Below are 21,523 nucleotides of genomic sequence, written 5' to 3'. Positions count from 1 at the left end.
GAGGCACCTCGGGGGGGGCCGCTGCCACCGCCCCTTCCGCCGACGTGGGGAGGCGAGGGGAGGCCGGGCCGGGCGCGGAGGATGCTCAGGTCCCTCTGGAGTTTCCTCAAGCGGCACAAGAAGAAATGTCTCGTCCTCGGCACCTTCCTTGGCGGTGAGTGCTCGGCAGCCGCGCCGAGGGACGGCGGGGACCATAGTAGGGGCCGGAGCGGAACCAGCCTTGGGGCCGCGGGGCCTCTCTGCTGTGGCTGAGCCGCTCCCAGTTTCCGCTGAGGAGGCCCCCTCGGAGGCGGTGGTCTGCCGCCGAGCCCCTCTGTTAGGAAGCCGGATGGGCCCGGTGCCGGCCGCGGGCGTGACCGGGCCGGTGGTGCCGCGGGTCCGACCGGCGCTCCGGCGTGTTGCGCAGGGAGCTCCGCCGCGGGGTGGAGCGGCCCTCGCCTCGCTCGTGACACCGAGCCGCCCCCCGACCGGCTCTGGGGAGGCCCAGGGGCGGCAGGGGCGAAAACCGACACGTCGAGCCTTAAGCCCTAAACCGCAGGGATTCGAGCCGCCTGCGTGTTCCTGCGGCGGGTGCTTGTGTTGGGCTGAAGCAGCGTTTGACCGCACAAAGCGTGGGTGCCGCTTGTGTTATTATTTGTAGGGTGGAGGCTAAAAGCCTGTACTTCCTTAAAGTTATTTATTTGTGCATTGAGGTGAATTGTCAGGTGTAAACCAACTGCAGACACTAAACTTTACTGGAGAGGATTTACATTAATTATTCACGTTGTACTTTCTCCCTTGTCTGATCCGTGGGGTGGTTGTAGTCTGGTAAGCTGCTCCTTTCCCTGGAGTTATTTTAGAGTTATTTTTAGTTGGAATTGGATTTAAAGGAACATCTCAGATCTGTCTCTGTGTTTAATAATAAGAACATACCTGCAGCTGGAGATTAGATACTCCTCAGAATGTACAGCCATGTCTTTGCAAGCTCAATCATCAGGTGTACTTACATCTTATGCAAATGACACAGAATTAAACATTAGAGTTGCTAAGGAAAGTTTGCATTTGTTTATACCTACTGCAGCTTGCCTGAATAGTTAAATATTCTGAGAGCTAGAGGGGTTTTGCAGTATATTTTGTCTGTTATTTAGGTGAGGCCTCTTGTGATGGTGAGTTGTGTATATTTCTGACTTGCCTGGGTGGCTGTGTCCTCTGCATCCTTTCAGCATTAATTCCTTCTGTGTTTTTCCAAAGAGGGCCAGTTAATGCACAATAACATGTTAGGTGGTGATTACTGAGACACTTGTCAGGCTGCTTCTCCAATTCACCCACCCTCACCTGCAGGTTTTCTGAGACTGCAAGTACATCAGAATTTACTGATTACCAGTTTTTAAGCCACCACGCTTACAGCCCACCATGTTAAGTAAACAGATTTACTTTAATATACCAAGCTGTGACCTGCAAGCTGTTCCCCCATCCCTTCAACTGCGAGAGTAGTGGGAGGGCAAATGGGAGTAGTCAAACATCAGTTGTCCCAGTTTCACCTAGTAAACATGGATCAATATCCAGGTGGGAAGACAGATTTAGGGGAGCTTGTGGCTCTTGGTAGTCCTAGACTCAAATCCTAAATTCATCATGTATAAACAGCCTGCTGCCAGCCTGATACAACTGAATTTGCAGCTTTTACCTTATAATTGGAGCTATTTATGTACAGTTCAGTGTCACCTTCACTAAAATGCTACTGAGTGGATGAAGTACACTTGAAAGTAATCGGGAGCTAAGATAAGTCGTTTAAAATATGACCAATCTGAAGAAAAACCCCAAGATGCTCCTCATCTAACAAGCATCTCAGCTTCTGACTGAAAATACTGAACTGTGCTGCTGCTGCCTGCAGCATGGATCAAGTATGTGTTTCCTTGAGCCATGTAGTATTTAAGGACTCTGCAGAGAATTGCTTTTTTGTAGTAAATCAGGGTATCCACAAGCAGGAGAACACCATTAGCTGCCCCCAGCTGTGACTTGCACCATGGTATTTTAAGGCACCCTGGGAGATGGAGGGATTTGTTGCAGAGCATTGCGTTACAGTTGTTCAGCAGCTGAATCATGACTGCTTTGGCCATCTACATATAAGTTATGGATTGGACCTTAAAATAACTCCAGGAGCTATTGTAATGCCACCACCAATAAATCAGAGCTCCTCCGAAAATACTGCCTAACAATGAAAGGTAGAATGCAACTGCACATTGCTGCTTTCATATGAAGGTAGAATAATTGGAAGTGGCTGAATGCTTTAAGAAAAGCATCCAAATCTGCTGATTTAATACCCGAGACTGGAACCTACATCTCTCTGGTGTTTGGTTGGTTGTTTTTTGGTTTGTTGGTTAGTTTTGTTTTTAAGAGCTGTAGCTGCATTTTTCTGGGAAGGAGGATGTAACAAGGAAAATGGGACATCAGAGTTTAATGATCTTAAGTCTTTAACTGGCACATGGTCAGAGATTAATGTGAATATTTAATGATGCATTGCTACAGAGGAGTCTCTACGTTATTACTGATGCAGTGTTGTGCCACTGAAGAATTGTTGTACCAAACTGAGTTGGTTGGTAGCCTTTCCTCTGTTTACTAAGATGGATTCCTTGTGCATTAGCAGTGTCTCTCAGTGTAATTTCTGTTAATCCCAGCCCTGCAACAGATTTTTCTGTTTATGCAAATGCAAACCTCATAAAATAAGAGCTCAAATTGAGGGAAAATCAACTGAAATAGGTATAATTGTCCCTTAACCAAGGAGTGGGGTTGAGAAGAGTTCAACTTAGCAGAGACCCTGACAAACCCTTTCTTCAGAAGTCTGTTCTTTTAGCAATATAAAGTAAATTGCATACTTTAAAGACTTAAATCTCTTCAAGCAAGCAAAATCTAGTGCTCTGGGATCAAACCCACTAGAAGTATTTGAAGCAGAGAGAGCGAGCTTGCATGACTTATGTTCACTTGTTCTTGTTAGGTGGATAGGTTTGCCATAAAGTGGTTTCTGTCTCAGTGTTCAAGGTGGATTTCAGTGGACATTACGAAATCATTCACTATTGAAATTCTCTTGCTGCAGTAGAAGAGCAAGTTCAGGGTGTGTCTGCAATGTATGGCTCTGATATCAGGTGAATTAAGGATTGCTCAATGTTATCTCTTGCAACCTTTGGCTTGCAGAAAGAATGTTTCAGTTCAGAAGTCTGACTACTTAGCAGAAAAAGTTGTCTTGGTTTGTGAGCGAGTGCAGGGATGTTACACAGGTTTTGGTGGGACTCAGTGGTGCCAAGAGATTAAGGCTGCAATGCCTTTTTAATGGGACAGCTGATGCACAGCTTGCTTGTGCATAAGGACAAAAGACAACTTAGGGAGTTGTTGATGTTCTGTAGGGATGCAGGCTTCTGTGTGTCAGTGCAATTTCAATGTGATAAAGTTCTTAAAGCTGGTTTTTTCCCTTAATTTTGTGAGGGAAGTATGACAGTGAGGGTGAAGGGTACATAGGGTTGTAAAGAGCTTTCCTGGAAACTTGATGCCTCCTAGTTAACCTGTCCCACCCTTCTGCTCATCTTTCCATTCCACCTGTGAAGAAAGACAAGGGTTGAGGAAAGCTTAAGACATAAATTATGTGAGAAATACCCTACCTGTTTGAGGCCATTGTCATGAATGTGTAAGAGCTTGCAGGTTTTCTAAACTACTTCCACTGCTTACATTTAGATCATAGAATCCTAGAAGGGTTTGGGTTGGTAGGAAGCTCAAAGATGCCCTTGTAAGAAGTCCGTCTATCGTTTCTTGTAATCCCCTTTAGGTATGGGAAGGCTGGTATAAGGCCTCCCCTGAGCCTTCTCTTCTCCAGGCTGAACAAGCCCAACTCCCTCAGCCTGTTTCCAGAGAAGTGCTCCAGCCCTCGGAGCGTCTTTGTGGCCTCCTCTGGACGCATTCCAACACGTACATGCCCTTCTTATGATGGGAAGAGACTATACAATGCTACAGGCAAAGAGTCCTACTGAGACAAATTAGAACATACTTAACTCAGCTCACTGTTAACAGGTGAGTCAGTGTGTCTTCCACAGAATATGGGTGTTGTGGACCCCAAGAGATCCTGGTGGTATAGGACAGTGCTGTGGCTTAAACCAAGCCAGTACTGAAGCACAAGACGGTTGCTCACTTGCACTCCCCCCAATGGGATGGGGGAGAGGATTGGGAGGGTAAAAGTGAGAAAACTCGGGGGCTGAGATAAAAACAGTTTAATAATTAAAAAATAAAATAAATCAGAAAAGGCCTTGATAAAAATATCTTTGTGTTATCCACGCTGTTTCCAGCACAGATCCACAATGTAGCCCTGTACTAGCTATTTAGCCAAAACCAGCACAGACAGCCAGTACAAATGTGAATGCTTTGACTCTGTAAATCAGTTTTAAAGCAGTATGAATTGTAGTTTGAGGTCCTTACTGAGGTTCCTCTACCTGAGGCATCAGGTAGATGGCATCAAGTGATATAATCCTAGTTTGTACCACTCGTCTGTTTCTGAACCCTCTGAATCAGAAGTGCTGGCACTATAGTTGTTTGCATAGTTCACATTGTGATGAAGGCAGAAAAAAGTTTACATAGAACTTATCTTTGGGGTAGTTTCATTATTGCTGAATTTTCTTAATTCCTGGTTTTGTATGGAACATATGCAAGGTACAGTATGAAGTTCCATCTAAACAATAGTTTACTTAAGTAGATATGAATAAAATGTTGCTCCTGCCATGTTTTGCAGACCTGTTCTATACTGAGAGGTAAAATTGAGTTCTATTAGCTATTGTAAAAAGGTGGTGTCTACTTTTGTTGTTTGTAACAACAGAGTCTTTCAAAGTGTCAGGTTAGGTTCTTATGGGTATATTATCTGACTTGACATTATGGCAGTTCTTGAGATGTCGTTTTCTCTGGTCCTGCTTCCAACTCCAAGTGATGGTGTTTTCATGCAACACATTCAGCCTGGACTCATTAAAGTGTCTGTTATATTCAGGTCTTGTGAATAAATGCCACATGTATCTATATTGATACACATGGTTGCTCTAAAGTAAAATGTGAACACACATGCGGATCAACTCCTGAGCTGGCAGCTCCTTGAAATACCCATAAGACAGACTTGAAGAGTCTCTGCTGCTGCATTCAGGCAGGAGTGATAAGTGGGCAGAAGTTCATTATCCCAAGTGAGACTTGAATTTCCCAAGTGAGGTGCTGTATTCTCCAGGCAGCTCAGAGGCACACACAACCCACTCAGTACCAGAGGTAGTCTGCTCCTGACATCCAGTCATTGGTTTTGCTGAAGCTGTGTGGATGACATAACTTTGACCTTGGTTAACTTTTAATGTATTGCATTCCCAAAAATGAGGATGATACTGGCGTACGTAACATCTATTAGTGATGGGCCAAAGTTATGGCTTGTTTCAGGGGAGGGAGAAATAATACTACTGGTGGCTGGTATTGCATCATTTTAGACAAGTGATTTTTCTGGATGACTGTTACTTTGGACCCTCATGAGACACAGCAGGTTTTAGTACAGAGTAATTGCACAGCATTAAGAAACAAGTATTAAGCAATTAGCTGTCTCAGTCTTAAAGCTGCTGCTCCAGTATATCACTCAAGGGCACGCACGTGATTCTTGAATTGTTTGCATGTCTGCCTACGTCCTGTGTATATTCATGACTTTTCTGCCACAAAACCTGGAGCTAAAGGATTTATTTACTTGGGGGGGTGGGGGTGGGGGGGTGGTTTGGAGGAGGCATGAGCAAAAATAGTAATTTGGAGAAATGGCTGTGTGTAAATGTAATGTGAAAAATGTGGTGGGATAAATCTTGTGTTCAAAAGGGTTTGCTAATACTAAAAAAATTGCTGTTGGGGGAAAAAAAATCAGCAGGCTGGCAGTTGTTTTCTGAATAGATATTCTTGGCAGCACTTGATAATTTTTTAGGTAAAAGTGATGTAATTGTTACCTATGAAGTCTCATTCTGGTTAATAATTTAGTAGTTGAATTTCATTTTTTGTATATGGAGCCCTGATAATAAAGTTTGCATCTACCAAGGTGAGGCTTCCACATGGCAAATGGTCAGTCTGAAGGCTGAAGCAAGAGAAAGTGATTCCCCATTTTTAGTTTACGAGACTTTTGGGAAATAAATGTAAGTGCCTGTGGTTGTTCCAAACTGGTCTGGCTTGCAGTTGCCTATTAGGAAACATAATGGTGGTATGAATAGCTGGAGGTTGGTTCTTTTTTTGCAATAAATATTGCACAAAGTTGACAAGCCTTTTGAAATCCCGGTGATAGTTTTGGAGAATGTACTGAAAGGTTGTAATGACCTAACAATGTAACTGAGTTAAAAATATGGGGGAGTTTGGTTTGGGGTTTTGTTGTTGTTGTTGTTTTGGTGATTTGGGCTTTTAAAATCAGTTTTAGAACTTCTAGCATTCCTCAGCTCTTCAATGCCTCACTCGGATATTAACTTTGAAATGCAGAAATTGAGCTTTGGAGAAAACTTTGTGCCTCTGTGTTTACACCTTTTGAAAGTGCTTGGTGGAAAAAAATAAAGACTCATTTTGATACCCAGATTTCTTCAGTGCCCCATTATTGACAGCGTCAGAGCTTTCGCTCTGTGCAGGAGTTTCCGTACTTAGGAGATTGCTCCCCAGCAGGCAGAAGATGGTCAACTTGTACAATAGTATTTTCTGCTTGGGTTTGTTCCTTCCTTACACCTCCTCACCGACCCCCACCCACTGGAATTCTTTTGTGAGAGAACAAGGAAGGAGCTTGTTTTGCACCTAAATAGGTAATTGCTGCTACCAGTGTCTACAGGAGGCAACAAATGAAGTTGATATGCAGGAGGTGTTATAAGAAGCCCCAGGTGGACAACGAGAAATTCATGTAAAGCTTCTGGCAGTGAGCAAAACTACTGAGGGTAGGTCTAGAATATATAGTGGTATCTAGAGCAATGGCTAAGAAGGCAGGACAGAGATGAGGAAAGGGCTGTGGGCAGCCTGGAGTGTTCTCTGAACCTGTGGTGGTATGGGAAGAGCAGTTGGAAACTTCAAAGGGAGGCATACTGGGAGAGGAGGAAATACAGAGGAGAATTTTTTCATGGGTCTTCCTGGAAATGGAGATTCATAGTAAGGGTGGTGAGGGATGATCAGATCCGCAAGGGTAGGATAGTGGAGCTGGGGAGTAGGCACCAGGCATCGTAGGAAATAAGAGGGACACTGAAACCAAGGTTCTTCTACAGAAGATTCAAGGCCAAATGAAGAAAATGTTGGTCTCTAACATTTTTCTCTTGTGATTTTTTTTTTTTTTTAAGACTTGAGTTTTACCTCAACTTTTGCGAATTTTAGAAAGATATCTCTAAAAAGAAAAATTAAATTTTCATCCCTCTCCAGATCTCTAGCCATTACAGTTTATTTCTCTGTTCTTTGTTATCTTACATTTTTTCTCTTCCCAATATTTGCTTCAGTCTCTTCTTCAGTACTTGTTCACGTTGCAGTAGTACAAAGAATGCCTTCTTTGACAGGCAAGGTGTTTCTTAGAAAAGTTTCTTAGACTGATTCAAGTCATTACCCTTGGCAATTAATTTTGAAAACATTATTTCTGAGTATTACTGTGTGAATTGGTACTAAAATGCTCGAGACCCACATGTTCCCCCCAAAAATGCTATGCACCCTTATTGTTTGAAATTAAACAAAGGGGCTGAAGGGGCCTTCCGTACAGTTTTAAAGCAGTTCATGATATGAAAATCTCTCTGCAGGTGTCTATTTACTGGGAAAATATGGGCAGAAGAAAATCAGAGAAATCCAGGAGCGGGAGGCAGCTGAATACATCGCCCAAGCACGAAGGCAGTACCATTTTGAAAGTAATCAGAGGACGTGCAATATGACAGGTAAGATAAGGAAATAGCCACTGTTCTTGATTGGGGGATTTATACAACATAATGACAGGATGGAAGAAGAATAAGAAATGTAGGTGAATTCAAAATCTTAAATACTAGTGCTGTCCTAGGTTCAGCAGTAGCAGTCATTTTTCTCCTTCTTAGTAGCTGGTGCAGTGCTGTGTTTTGACTTTCAGCCTGGGAACAGCGCTGATAACACCGATGTTTTTAGTTGCTGGTCAGAATGTTTACTCTGACCAAGGACTTTGTGAGTCTCATGCTCTGCCAGGGATGAGGGGAAGCTGGGAGGAAGCAGAGACAGGATACCTGACCCAAACTAGCCAAAGAGGTATTCCATACGACAGCACGTCATGCCCAGCATATAAACTGGGGGCAGTTACCCATAAGGTAACTTCCCAACACTGCTCATGTTGGGCTGGGTATCAGTCAGCGGATGGTGAGCAGTTGTGTTCTCTTCCCTTATTATTTCCCTTATTATTATTATTGGTGGTAGCAGCAGTGGCTTGTGTTATACCTTAGTTACTGGACTGTTCTTACCTCAGCCCTTACATTCTTTCAATTCTCCTCCCCATCCTTTTGGGAGCCAGGGGAGGAAGGCAGGGGGGAGTGATTGAGCAGCTGCGTGGTTCTGAGTTACCAGCTGGGCTTAAACCATGACAAGTGCATAGATAGAGCAATTTTGCACAATGCAAACAACCTGAAGAACAGAGGATTGAAGGGATTTGTAGGGGTCATACTGAACCCTAGGAGTCATCTATAATGCATACAGCTATACATGCAGGTTACAACTTTTCATCAGTTCAAGACCTTTGTGTATTTCCCTAAACTGTGTGTGCTATTGAGGTGTGCACAGCACCCAGATTCAAACAGTACAGAATTTACAGCAGGTTTATTTTATTCATTACAGCATGTTGTTAATAAGCTACACATAGAGAGCTTGGTGGGTATGTTTTAATTTACAGATAAGAAGCCTGTCAGCCCATTAGTTCCCTACATTTTAACAGTTTAAAGTTACCTGACTAGCTGGGGAGCAAAAAGTGGAAGTATTTCTATTACAACAATACATATGTTACAATATGACAGTATTTATATTACCTATTAATGGTCTTTGGATTTTTTGGAGAGGAGATGGTGGAGCAGAGTTCAACAAAATCCTTGTCATTTTTGTAAATACAGGCCACTCAAAACTATTTCTGTAATACAATCTGGGCAGCTTTTTCCTGTTGAAATTCGTAATGGCTTCTTGGGTGGCTGCAGATGCTTTCTGTGCACCTTGTTTACCCTGACCGATTGGTATTTCAGGTTAATCTTTTCCATTTTGTAGTTCTGGGTTTAATTTTATTGCAAGGGCTAAGTTTTTGTTTGCTCTTTTTTGTACGAAGTACCTCCTGTCTGGGGGCATGTGTTCTTGTCAAGATTTTTCATACTTTGCTCTTAGTATTTATTATGTTCTGTGCATGCTTGTTTTCCATTTCCTGTTCCCATCATTTAACAGCAGATTGGACACTGAATATTGTGAAAGTAAGGATTATTTTCCTACCATCTTTCTTCTGTTTAATACATACCTTTTTGTGCTTCTCTTGTTGGAAAAAACCCAAACCTCAGATCTTCCCATTTGGAGAAATGCGACAGTGTAGATTTTCACCAGATTTTCGTGAGCGGTGTTGAAGGCTTGTATACGCAGGGTGTGAGCCCATATCTGAGCTAGAGCCAGCAAAGACATATGGCAGCGTAAGGGCAGCATTGTGCCCCAGCTCATCAGAGGCACACAGGTATCTGCACTTCAGAGGATTCCCAGGGTTTCATATTTTGCTTGTCCTCCAAGCTTTGCCTGTTGAGGAATGGTATTTACATTAGAGCAGCTATTGAATGAGAGCTAGGGATAGGTTTATGATGATTATTTTGATGTTGACAGTTTTGTTTTGTTTTGTTTTTTTTAATAACAGTGCTGTCAATGCTTCCAACACTGAGGGATGCCTTAATGCATCAATTAAATTCTGAGAGTCTCACATCTCTTCTTAAAAATAGGTAAGACTGTTTTGTTAATTGTGTTAAAGATCACTTGTTTTGAGCACAAGATATTTTTGGGTTTCCTCATATTATTTATAATGTAGGAAGCTTGCAAGATTTTGGTTCTGTGTCCCATTGACTCACTGGTCTTGAAGTATTTTGAAATCACTGCATAAATATTTTGTGTCATGTTAGATCTGTTTTGATAGATGTGGCTGGCATCTTCCAGATGTGACAAGAAATAATGCTTGCTTTAAGATGCTGCAGTAAGAGCCATAGGTTTTGTTGAAGTGCTTATAAGATAGGCAGGTAAAAATATGTAGTTCTCTCTTAAACAGGATAGAGTATCTTGACTAAGGTGTTGATGTTGTGTTTGTAAAAATGTTTGTCATCTCATCAAGGTCAGACATGAGTAGTAATGGAAAGTATCCAGGATGAAATTGCAAATGCATATAAGCTATGAGAAGTAATGTATTTTTTTTTTCCTTTTTTGAAGCAGAACAAATAGGGACATATCAGACATTAAGAGGAGTGCTTCCTGGTCAGAAAACACCTCTGATTTCCTTGTGGCTGCAGAAACAAATAGCATATTTTTTAAATCATGAAGTGCATCATAGTATACCTTAGAAGTAGAGTAAGCCACTTGGCATTTGTCACAGAGTAAAAGTGTTATGTAGGCAGATAACATAAGCTTTCTGACTCAGTCTAGACTGCCTCTGGTTTGCTTCCCACTAGCCTGCTTACATAGCTGTAACTTCAGCTGTCCAGCATTTAATAATTACCTATATAGGCATTGTCTCAGTAAAAAAAACTCACAACAAGGCAACAGAATGTGTTAAAATGGGAATTACAGCCAGAATGATGCTTTTATAATAGATTGTCTGAGAATTTGCAACTGTAATTGAATAGTATTTACTCCAAACAGCAAGACCTTTGAGAGCCCTTGCTGTTGAATACACAGAATAGTAGATGTGGAGATTTACTTTTCTCAATGTCCCTGAAGATTCCTCTTTCTCAAATAATCTATGTTATGCCTCAACATGTTATGGATCAACATGTTACAGATTGTGTTATGGCTTAGGTAAACTTAAAGTTTGTTCACTTCCCGACATTTCGAAACTTTGTATGTTGTTTTAGTAACCTGGGGCAGCTGATGGTAGGGTAGGGGTGTAAGCAGGCTGAAGTTTTCAGTCTTCCAGGGAAACTTTGGAAGCAGGAGTGGCACACAAGGGCATAGATGGCTCTGTCTGTCTTCCTCTTTTCAAAGCAATGTTATTGAGTGACATGAGGTGAAGTATCTCCTCCTGTAGCCTTGCATCTGTTTCAGCATTTTGCTTTATTCTAAACCTCTGGGTTTTTGTTTGCATTGCTTTTTGCTTCCATAGCTGGTAATGGTTTTCCGAATTAATAATCGTGAAATAAAAGTTGAGCAGCTGAATCTTAGTAAATTGCAGCATATGAAGATTGAAAAAGCTGTTCCCACTGTTAATACTTGCAGACTTGCAAAGTCTTACCTGGCTGATGCTTTGAGCTGTGAGGAAAAACTTCATGAGTATGAGCTCTAGAAATTTTGACATAATAGGTGCAAATGTAGTTGGCTGATGCTGATGTATTGGCTTTTCTTTCTCTCTTCAGTTGGCGTGGAAAACTTGCCACTCATAAGTAGCAAATGTGGGTTTGAGTCCTGTTACGTGCCTTATCTATAGAAATATTACTGTATTTTTTTTTTAGCAGTCTTTGTTTTGCTTTAGAATAGCTTTTAAAGCTGTTGATTTAGCTTGCAAAAAGAGAAACACATAAACTGGTTTTGTATGTGCCATGGATCCATGTATCTCTTCCAGCTATCTTTTCTTTAATCTGTCTCTCTACTTTTTGGAGTTGCAGACTTAATAATTCATTATATCAGTTCAATTGCATTATTTGATAGCAGTGAACTTAAAAAGTCATTGTTTATGTAAGTAATACAATGGTGAAGCTGATGCTAAAGTGCACAAATTGTGCCTGTAAAGAAATTATTCCTCTTGAAAAGGATATTATTTTTTTGTAAACCAGGTTACTGCAAAGTGTAGGTTAATTTAAACTACCTGCCCTAAATATTTAAGTGTTCATTCTGATCCTAAGACATTACCAAATGTTTCTCTAAGTGACTTTCATAGTATGTTTCTTCCATGGCAAATGTAGAGTAGCTGTTCTTTTCTGACAGTGCTTAACAGGCAAGAATCGCTGGTGGAACCTTTTGGATGGTTAGTCTTATCTCTGCTACTGGAGCTATATTACTAACTTTACCTCTGGATTGTAGTTCTAAATCTGCAGTGTACCTTAGGCAGTTCAGGTGTACCTGTGCAATCTACAGTCTTGCTCTTTCGACTGCAGAATGTATAAAGTTTTCGGAATTGGTCAGATAAAAGTAAACCTGCCTCAACACAAGATCAACCTGTGCTTGTGTGGATAGCACAAGACTTCTTTTCCACAAATGATCATGATCACTTTGGTTTGATGATCAAATCTGAACTTTAAAACTACATCAGGCAATGGTAAATCTTGCGAGAAGATAGGAAATAGAAATTCTGACCCTGCACTTGTGCACAGGTAGATACAGGAAGCCCTGCTGAACTGAGGTCTAAACATACAGGGGATGAACACCTCAGAAAAGACCACTGTGTACCATCAGCAGGCTTTTTCTGACCACTTAGCATAGTTAAAGTTGGTAATGTAAGTGTATAAATGACCTGACTAAATACTACATTTAGTGATTAAAATTTGCATCTCTTTCCTGTGACTTCATATTGTATGGTTTATATACCACTTTCTTGAACGAGGCAAATCGGTGTAGACATGAATCTGATCTGAATAATTACAGTAGCTAAATGAGCTCGCCTTAAAGCACTGCTATTTCATTTAACTTACTTCTTTATTTCCCAGGAAAATATACTTTTAAATGTTTAATATTTTCATTTATTTTTCTCCACAGGCCAGCAAACAAGTTAGAAATATGGGAGGATTTAAAGATAATAAGTAAGTGGAACTGAAACATTCCATCTTCATAATATTTAGCATAAAGTTTTTAACTTTATGCTAAAAATGTCTTTCACACCCTTTAAAAAGCAGACTTTACACTGGGTTGTTGTTTCAATAGATATGAAGATATGAAGATAGTGTAACACACTACCTGGCAAACCTTCCCTCTCCAGAAAAAAAACACCTCATGAAGGCATTTTCCATACCCCTGAGGGAACTTAGAAGCCCAAACATGAAGGTGAAGAGTTTTATTGGCCTTCATGTTACCTTAATCAAGGAAACTTTGTGAGATCTTTCTGTGCCATCACAGAAAAATCAGCCTGGCTTTTCAGAAAGCTCTCTGTTGAACCTAACAGAAAGCATTGCTCAGAATGTTGGCCAGCCTTTACATGGCCAGCAGTTTCATCTTTTCAGGCCTGGTGATGAGAACCACCATCACGGTGGTTATGGACACCTTAGTCCATCTTGGAAGGGAAGAAGAAATAGCAGTGGAAGGGAATGAAAAATAGTGAGGTCAAATAATTTTGCAGTGAAATACTATTGAGCTTTTTTTACTAGTTTTGATGCCTTGGTACCATTTGTTATCCCTGCCCCCTGTCTGGTTTTGTCTTCCCTTTGTTTTGTTTCCCCTTTTCACACGACTTTTACAGATCCTACTCTTAATCCATCTTTTTTTCTGTGCTGTTCAGCACTCATCCATATTTATTCATGTCACTTTTTCCACATGTCCTCTGTTGCCTAGTGCCTGGTAGCTGATGCTCATTTCAATTTTCTTTCTATAGATACTACCTGCTCCTGCCATAGGTAGCTTTCTTCCCAAGCTGCTGTTATTCCTTCTGTGTCTCAGTTCCGTGATGAGGGCTTACATATGGCGTGTATTTCCTGCCCTAATGAAGAAAGATGATTTCATGGCATATCCATTTTCCTTCTGAAGCAACTTGTAATGTGAAAAATGATGTTAATGTAGGACTTCAAATGGGATACTTTAGGTGTAGCTCCAGCAAGTATTAAGACTCATGGTGATCTTGGGTGTGTGTTGTAAAAAGATGTGTTGTGACAATCAGTGAGTGAAACGTGATGTGGCTGGACTTAATCATCAGCACTACTTGAGTCTTGGAGAGTGCTCTCCCTCCTTGGCTTACCCTTCATTCTTTGACTGAAGTTGTTTTGTTGGCTCTGTTCCAGGTTTCACAAGAAGCATTGTAGCTGTATATAGTACCTGTATGCTCGTAGTTCTTTTGAGAGTCCAGTTAAATATTATTGGCGGTTACATCTACCTAGATAATGCTGCACTCTGCAAAAACGGCACAGTAAGTTTCTTGTTTTGTTTCAAAAGTAGAATGTCCACTTTCTTGGAAGTGAAAGATTAAAAAGGGAGTATTAGAATGAAACCAAGAGTTCTTGTAAGAGTGGGAGATGTGGAAGGGTTACTGAAAGTAAGCTATATTGATGTATTTTAATAGCCTCTAGATTTGGATGATTTGGTGATACTGTTGCTTAACAAAATGCTAGCAATATTGAAGAGTACTTTTGTCGGCACTTGTATTGCTTAAAAAAGAAGCAATTCATACCTAAACGCCAACATAAAATAACTGCTTTATTTTTTTGTGAAGCAGTAATACTGTGTGAATGATCCATGCACATGTATATAAGTACATACACATGGATCACTCATGCTAATGTATCCAAGTGCTTAGGTCTTCCTAGCACATACATTAATTCCCCAAGTCAGATTTTCCTAGGACTGTAGAAGAAAAAGGCTGTCTTAGAAATTCTGGTGTTTTTTTATAACTCCCAAAGGCCATCTGTGTGAATGTCTGTTGGTGGGGCCAAGCAAGGTAGAAGACTTGGGTTTCGTTTATGTTCTATAACTCTCACTGTTCAATAAAAATAGGTGAATCCCACAGTAAGCAAATACCCCTTGTAGAGAGGAAGATCTTCAAATTGTTGGGCAGCCTGTCTAAAAATAACAGATACAAACTTCGATTAATTCGCAAATGCCCTCCTCTGATAGCTCCTTCTGAGAGTCAAAGAACAGTGTGACAAGGCAGGTCTGAGAAAAGCTTTCATCAGGGTTGATGGAGGTTGGGCTTCACTTTGCAAAACCTGAAAAAGCTTTTTTTTAAAGGGCAAGGTGAGTTTGGACTAGGAGCGTGTTTCCTTTCAGTTACTTTTCCAATAGAGAAATGGGTTGATGTGGCCAACCCTTGAGGCATTCCTCTGGAGCAAACTGGCCTCGTCCTGCCTCAGTTCCTGAAAGCTTATGTCAGAAAAGCCTTTGTTAGGGTTAGACATAAATATCCTGTTCCACTAGGTTTAATTTTGGGGGTGATGGAGGGTCTAGTTTCACCTGTAATGCAGTTTTTAAAGAGACTTTCCTATGTATGAACTAAAAGTGAAAGATTGTGCTGTTGAAGATGGAAGATCTATATAGTACTGAAGAGATTGCCAAAGGACTTAAAGATTCATGGGTTGATGGCAGGAAGAGACTCAGATGCTAGAGAGTTGCTTGAGAATGGGGGAATCCACCTGCTGCAAGGGACTGTAAAGTGGGAGGAAATTGGTCACAAGCAGTTTGAAACTATTTTTGTATTGCTTTCTTCTGTTGACATGGCACAGACTTGGTTGTTTTTTCCTCCACAGACACCGCTGGCTCCCCCTGAAGTTCAGCAGCAATATTTATCAAGTATTCAGCACCTTTTAGGAGATGGTATGGTGCTTATTATAAGCTAGCTACACTTAAAAAATCCTACTGCTTTTCTGGACTTGAGCAGATCATTAGAATAATTTTGACACTGTCTTCCTTTTAGGACTGACTGAGTTGATAACTATTGTTAAGCAAGCTGTGCACAAAGTTTTTGGAAGGTAAGAGTTTGTATTTCTCTCTGGTTAGCTTAGAAGTTTTATCGTGAATGACCGTTGCCAAAACAGCAAGTTTCATTAGAATCAAAAAGGAAGGTTTATTGACTGTTTCCAAAACAATGTTTTTTATTACAGCAGGCTACATCTGCTGGGGCAAACCAGTATAGCAGACTGGGATCCTGTTAATTGTGAACACATTATCAGGAGGAGGAAAAGCATCATTATTAATTTTGCAGTTAATGTCATCTTCTTCCTTTCCAGTATTTCCCTTAAGCACACCCTATCTCTTCTGGAGCTGGAACAGAAACTTAAAGATATCAGGAATGTAGTAGAACATAAAGATTCAGATCAGACTGCACCTTACTCTCCCTTATGTCATTATCTGATGCCAGATGAAGAAAACCCCTTGGCTACACAGGTACCTCTTTCAGTTTCTTTCAGCTACCTGTTTTCAGTCTGCATTGCTTGTTTGTTCTGGGGAGGAAGGGTGCATAATGGCCCTCCAGTTGTACCACAGCACCTGTATCTTCAATAGCTGGAGATGCTTCTTCCTGCATAAATCAAGTGTCATTATCTCTTTAATTGAGGCAAAGTTGTACTTTGTTCAGATGTGACTGAAAACAAGTGTCATCCTTGGAATATCATTTTTGAGCTCAGAAACTCAGCCCAGTTACTTCATTTAGCCTGGGATATGCTCTGTAACACAATGCAGCTTAACTCAGCCCTAAGCTAAATTTCTTTAGCTGGCACTTGTGTACCAGCAAAGATGAGGGACAGCTGTAGCGTCTTGGCCAGTGTACAGAGAGGTGATGGTGTGCTGGAATACTTTAGTGCTTTGGGATGGAAAATGAGCAGAGTCAAGAGAAAAGTGTATCTAATCTCAGAGGTAAGGTTAAAGTGATTTGCTAAATTTTCTAAAGGTGTTTGTTTCTATTCACACCACAAGTTGGAAAAAACTCATTCTTAATGTGGTGTTACACTAATACAAAGAAGAAACTTAGGCTTCAGTGTGTGAATACATGCACTTATCATAGAATAGTTAGGGTTGGAAAGGATCTTAAGATCATCTAGTTCCACCCCCCCTGCCCTGGGCAGGGACACCTCACACTAAACCATCCCACCCAGGGTTCTGTCCAACCTGGCCTTGAGCACTGCCAGGGATGGAGCATTCACAGCTTCCTTGGGCAACCCATTCCAGTGCCTCACCATGCTTTAACTTTTTATCCCTTTAACTGAAGCTGATACGCAGGGTTTATTTCACTTTTGGAGGTCAGAAGTGGAAAAAAATACTTTGTAAAATTAGTCTAGTATTTCCTGCTAATACTAATTTTTAAGGGGAAAAACCCTACAGTGACCACTTAAAATGAAAATTAGAACATAAATCATAAACTGATTCATGACAGTAAATCTTTTCAATAGATTTGACTTACACATCTTGACTTAATTCCCCAGTACAAGACTCTTTTGCTTCTACTCTTATTCTTACAGTTGCCAATGGATGTCTTACTAAACAGTGTCTGTCTTTGCTTTTTTAGGCTTGTGGACTCACAGAAAGAGATGTTGCTACAATTAAATTGCTTAATGAAACTAGAGATATGCTAGAAAGGTATAGAGCAATATCCTATATTCATATTAAACTCCTCCTCACTATTGTTTATGTAAGATTACTTTGGTCTGAGAACCTGTCAACTCTCACTTGTGAAATGTGATCACTTTACTGCATTGTTTTTATATTCACTAATTGTAGGCTGGGATTTTCCAAATTTATTAGAAATAATCCTGCCTTCATGGGATGACCAGGATGTTCTTCCCCCTTACCTCTTCCTTGCCTTTCCTGTAGTCTGCAGGAACAGAGCAGTACTTTTCTTCTGCTAAAGCAGTGTAAATTGAGGGTCATTTTACTGGATTTACTGCTTTGATAAAATTAACATCAGTTTGGGCTTAACAGAATTAGTTTACTGCATGGCTTCAAGTGGGTGTGTGCATCCTTTCACTGGAGTGCTGCTGAAGTGAGGCTTGTGTAAGAAACACGGAATAGGAGGGAATTGAGTCAAATGCCAAACGTACAATTTTAGAGGTCTGGGGCATACAAGGATGCGATAAGTCCCTCTTATGCTGTTACGTAGTAAGAGAGAGAAATGCTTTAGGTTGCCCTGGGGTTTAACAATCTTATGGTGGAGCTTAGGTTGTTGATTGGTCTGCTGGGGAGCTGGTCTTTCTTGAGGTGGCTGTGCTGGTGGCCTTCTGCCTGGTCATACATCTTTCCATGTGGGAGGGACAGGGATGTCTGTAGCACTGAACACTCCCAGGGTTTTTAGTTTAAAAAAAATAAAAAATCAGGAATCAGACCTTTTTTTTTTTTTTTTTTTTTCCCCCTCCAGTCCAGACTTCAGTACAGTTCTGAGCACGTGTTTAAACAGAGGATTCAGTCGATTGCTGGACAATATGGCAGAGTTTTTTAGACCTACTGAACAGGACCTCTCTCAGAGCGGCTCTGTAAATAGGTAAATGTTTTCTTTTGTTGTGGTTCACTTGCTTTGGGATCACAGTGAGTTCCCAAAAAGGCACACAGTGATTTTCCTGCCTACTTGAAGTTCCTATGTTAGAAACAATTCTGCTTCTGTGCTTGTCAAGAATAGATACAGTCTCCTCACTTTGGTCAAGTAGACAGCTAGGGGTATGGTGTGTTTCTTCCTAGAATTTATGTAAGGTGTTTTTCCCACCATTACGTGCAGATCTAAAAGTAGGAATCAGAAGATCTCTACCTTTCCCTTTTCTCCTGAGCACTGTGCAGGCAAACTGCCTTTGCAGCTAAGGAGGATTTACCTCGCTGGTGGTGACTGCTCAAAGCTGTATTGCAGTACCTCTCCTCTGAGGCACTGAGGAAGGTGGTGTTCCTCTGCCTGGAGCAGAGAAGCTCTACGCCCCAGTCTCTGGCTGCTAGTTACTGCAGGTCTCAAGGACAGTGGCATTACCATGAGCCTCCAAATACATGTAGCCTAACGCATCTATGGAGCTTTAGGTTAGTCACTGGCGTGCCGGAAGAAAGATGTTAACATTCGGGATCTTTTGCCTCCTTCCTAGAAGACTGCTTAAAAAGAGCTTTTATTCTGAAGATGTTATAGTGCAGTAAGAGTGTTAAAAATCCAAAAGCGGAGTTCAGATCATTGAAATTTGATTTCTAAAATGTTAAAACCTTGAATAATAATTGGCTTTATGTTTATTGTAATAACTAATGGCTCACAGTAATGGTTTTATTTTAATATCTACTATTTACATCACTCTAAGTATCCCAAAGGCTTTAGTTCAGTTGTCTATCCAAAGCCTGGTTTAGAGTTTGAAACAGCATGAGATTATAGACCAGCACATCTGTTTACATAAATACACATGGCTAAACCATGCTTCTGTTGCATGAGAAGCATGTGTGAAACTATGTGTAACAAGAACCTAACTCAAATTCACTCTGGTACTTCTCTGTATTAAATGAAAGGCTTAATAAGAGAAGGAAACCTTTATCTGTATGTTTTACTCTGCAGCTTTTCAACTGTTAGTTTTGAAGTAATAATTAGGATTATAATGATCCTATTTTAGTGGCTTTACTAATGTCAGAGCAGGTCTAGGTCAATATTTTTGTTCTTGTCTAGTCTTTCCAGTGTCAGTCTTCCTTTAGCCAAGATAATTCCAATAATCAATGGACAGATCCATTCAGTATGCAGTGAAACACCCAGTCACTTTGTTCAGGTAAGAACCTTGCTTATTTAAAATATCTCAAGTAAAAGTCAGAACTGAACATGTGTATTTCTTTTTAACAGCTGTTTCGTTTCAGTGGCTTTAAAATAAAGCAGAAGCAATTGGTGTAACCTTTTGTAACTTTGTATCTTCCAAAAATACAGTATTTTTCTAGAACCTCTTCCCTCTGCTAACCTGTGCAGAAGCACAAAAAGGTCTCTTGCTTCTACTTGCAGTTCTGCTCATAAACCTTGCTTAAGCAAGAAATTTGAGTTAGGCCTATGTGGGAGTGCCAGGTGCTTTTCTCACAAGGAATTATGTACTGCAGCAAAACCGGAATAGTGCTGGATGTGCTTGAGAACATTTATTCTTTAACTTTCTTCCAGGACCTGTTGATGATGGAACAAGTGAAAGATTTTGCTGCTAATGTTTATGAAGCTTTCAGTACCCCGCAGCAACTAGAGAAATGAACTGCACACTCATAGGGATAGATTGTGTATATATAATAAACCCCTTGTGACTACTGACGAGACTCGGGTTAATTTTGTAACAGTGTAGGAGTGGCAGACCAGGAGAAAGAACATGCTGAAAAAAGTGGGAGTAAGCCCCTATTTGCTCTAATAGTGTCAGTTTCAAGCACCCATTAAAAATACTCATTGAAGGAATCATTATATGTGAAGACTTTTCTATTTTTAAAGTGCTCAAACTCTTCCATAATTAATTTGATTATTGCCTCTGAAGGGCATCAGGTGGCAGTGTTACCAGTCACTTTTTAACAGCCCCATTTTGTTGTGTGAGGTGCCTATGTTTTGGAGAAAACTAATGATAGGGACCTACAACTAGCACAGAGTAGCAAAATGAAGTCAGGCTGCTTTCTTCTTCTCCCACATATTTATTTTCATAAAGGAAAACTCTTTTTTTTGCTTAACTTTACAAATGTTATTCCAAAGAGTCATTCTTCAGAAAGCCTTTGCCAACTGATGCATATTCTTCTTGAACAAGCTGGGGGGTGGTGGTGGTGGTGGCAAGGAGCAAACTGCTCTCACTGTTACTTAATACTAAAGGAATGTGGATTTTTAGAAGTCCTCTTGTTTATGCTGTTTAAACAGCTACACTGTACACGTTAACTTGTAAATATTTTATCTTAATTTGTATTATTAATTTTGAGCCTAATTGTCTCTATTGTAATAAAATATTTTAATGTAAAATTTGTGTGTGTATTCACATTACCAGCAGGAAAGGCAATAGCCTCCACTGCCCCTTCACTTAAAATCCTGTAAGAATGAACGTAAATTATACAGTAATCGTTTTGCACTTATTAGCATTACTCAGGAAAAATAAAACTTTAATATCTATACTGAAACAATTTATGCTTTTTGTTGTCCTGTACCTCCCCCTCTTTGCCAACTGCACACTGCATGGCTGTCCCTGCAGATCCTGACCCATGATGAGCTTGGGAATTTTGCAAGTCAGATGCAATCTACCCTCTGCTTAAAATGATGTCTCTGGACAACGCTGAGGCTCCCTGGCAACGCCTGATTATTTCTCATTTATAAAAAAAGCTTGTCACTGGAGTACATGTTTTGGCTTATTGTCCACAGGAGGCACCCTGGTAACTGGTTAAAAATAATGGCTATAAACAGTCAGCTTTAACCATGTAATTTTATGTAACACAGCCAAAACCCCCTCCCGCTTTGCTTGTATCTCAATAATGGATAGAATTACTTCAGAGTAATGCAGATCCCTGCTCAACTGCCACTGGTTGCACAAACTTGGAAAAAGTTTATTCTTTTCTCTAAAACAGACGGTTTTTACTGTACAGTTTTGTGGAAGTTAAGATTTCTTGCATTGAAGAAGGTAGATGACTGAGCAACTGACATTTGACTGCTGGCTTGAACTAGCTTTGCTGTTTCTCATGGCTTTAAAAATCCAGTGCCTGGTTTCCCTTCTTTCCTTCCCCCTTTCCCATAACTTGGCAAGAAACTAAGTGAAGAGGTCAAGGT

The 21,523-nt window shown here is 40.6% G+C and overlaps 1 protein-coding gene across 1 annotated transcript; it reads left to right on the top strand.

The window, feature by feature from the left end:
- The first annotated feature begins 18 nt into the window (after window positions 1–18).
- Window positions 19–20,728, top strand: PEX3 (peroxisomal biogenesis factor 3). Its single transcript, XM_065680692.1, has 12 exons — window positions 19–154; window positions 7,761–7,892; window positions 9,848–9,929; window positions 12,883–12,926; window positions 14,115–14,239; window positions 15,573–15,639; window positions 15,740–15,794; window positions 16,053–16,209; window positions 17,327–17,397; window positions 18,173–18,295; window positions 19,436–19,532; window positions 19,907–20,728. Exons 1-12 carry the CDS (start codon window positions 82–84, stop codon window positions 19,988–19,990), a joined length of 1,110 nt encoding a protein of 369 aa, XP_065536764.1. The 5' UTR covers window positions 19–81; the 3' UTR covers window positions 19,991–20,728.
- The last annotated feature ends 795 nt before the right edge of the window (window positions 20,729–21,523 follow it).

This window comes from Lathamus discolor, chromosome 5 (genome assembly GCF_037157495.1).
Source record: "Lathamus discolor isolate bLatDis1 chromosome 5, bLatDis1.hap1, whole genome shotgun sequence".
Classification (NCBI taxonomy): Eukaryota; Metazoa; Chordata; class Aves; order Psittaciformes; family Psittacidae; genus Lathamus; species Lathamus discolor.
The sequence above is the reverse complement of the archived record's forward strand: the minus strand, read 5'-3'. Positions and strand labels throughout refer to the sequence as shown.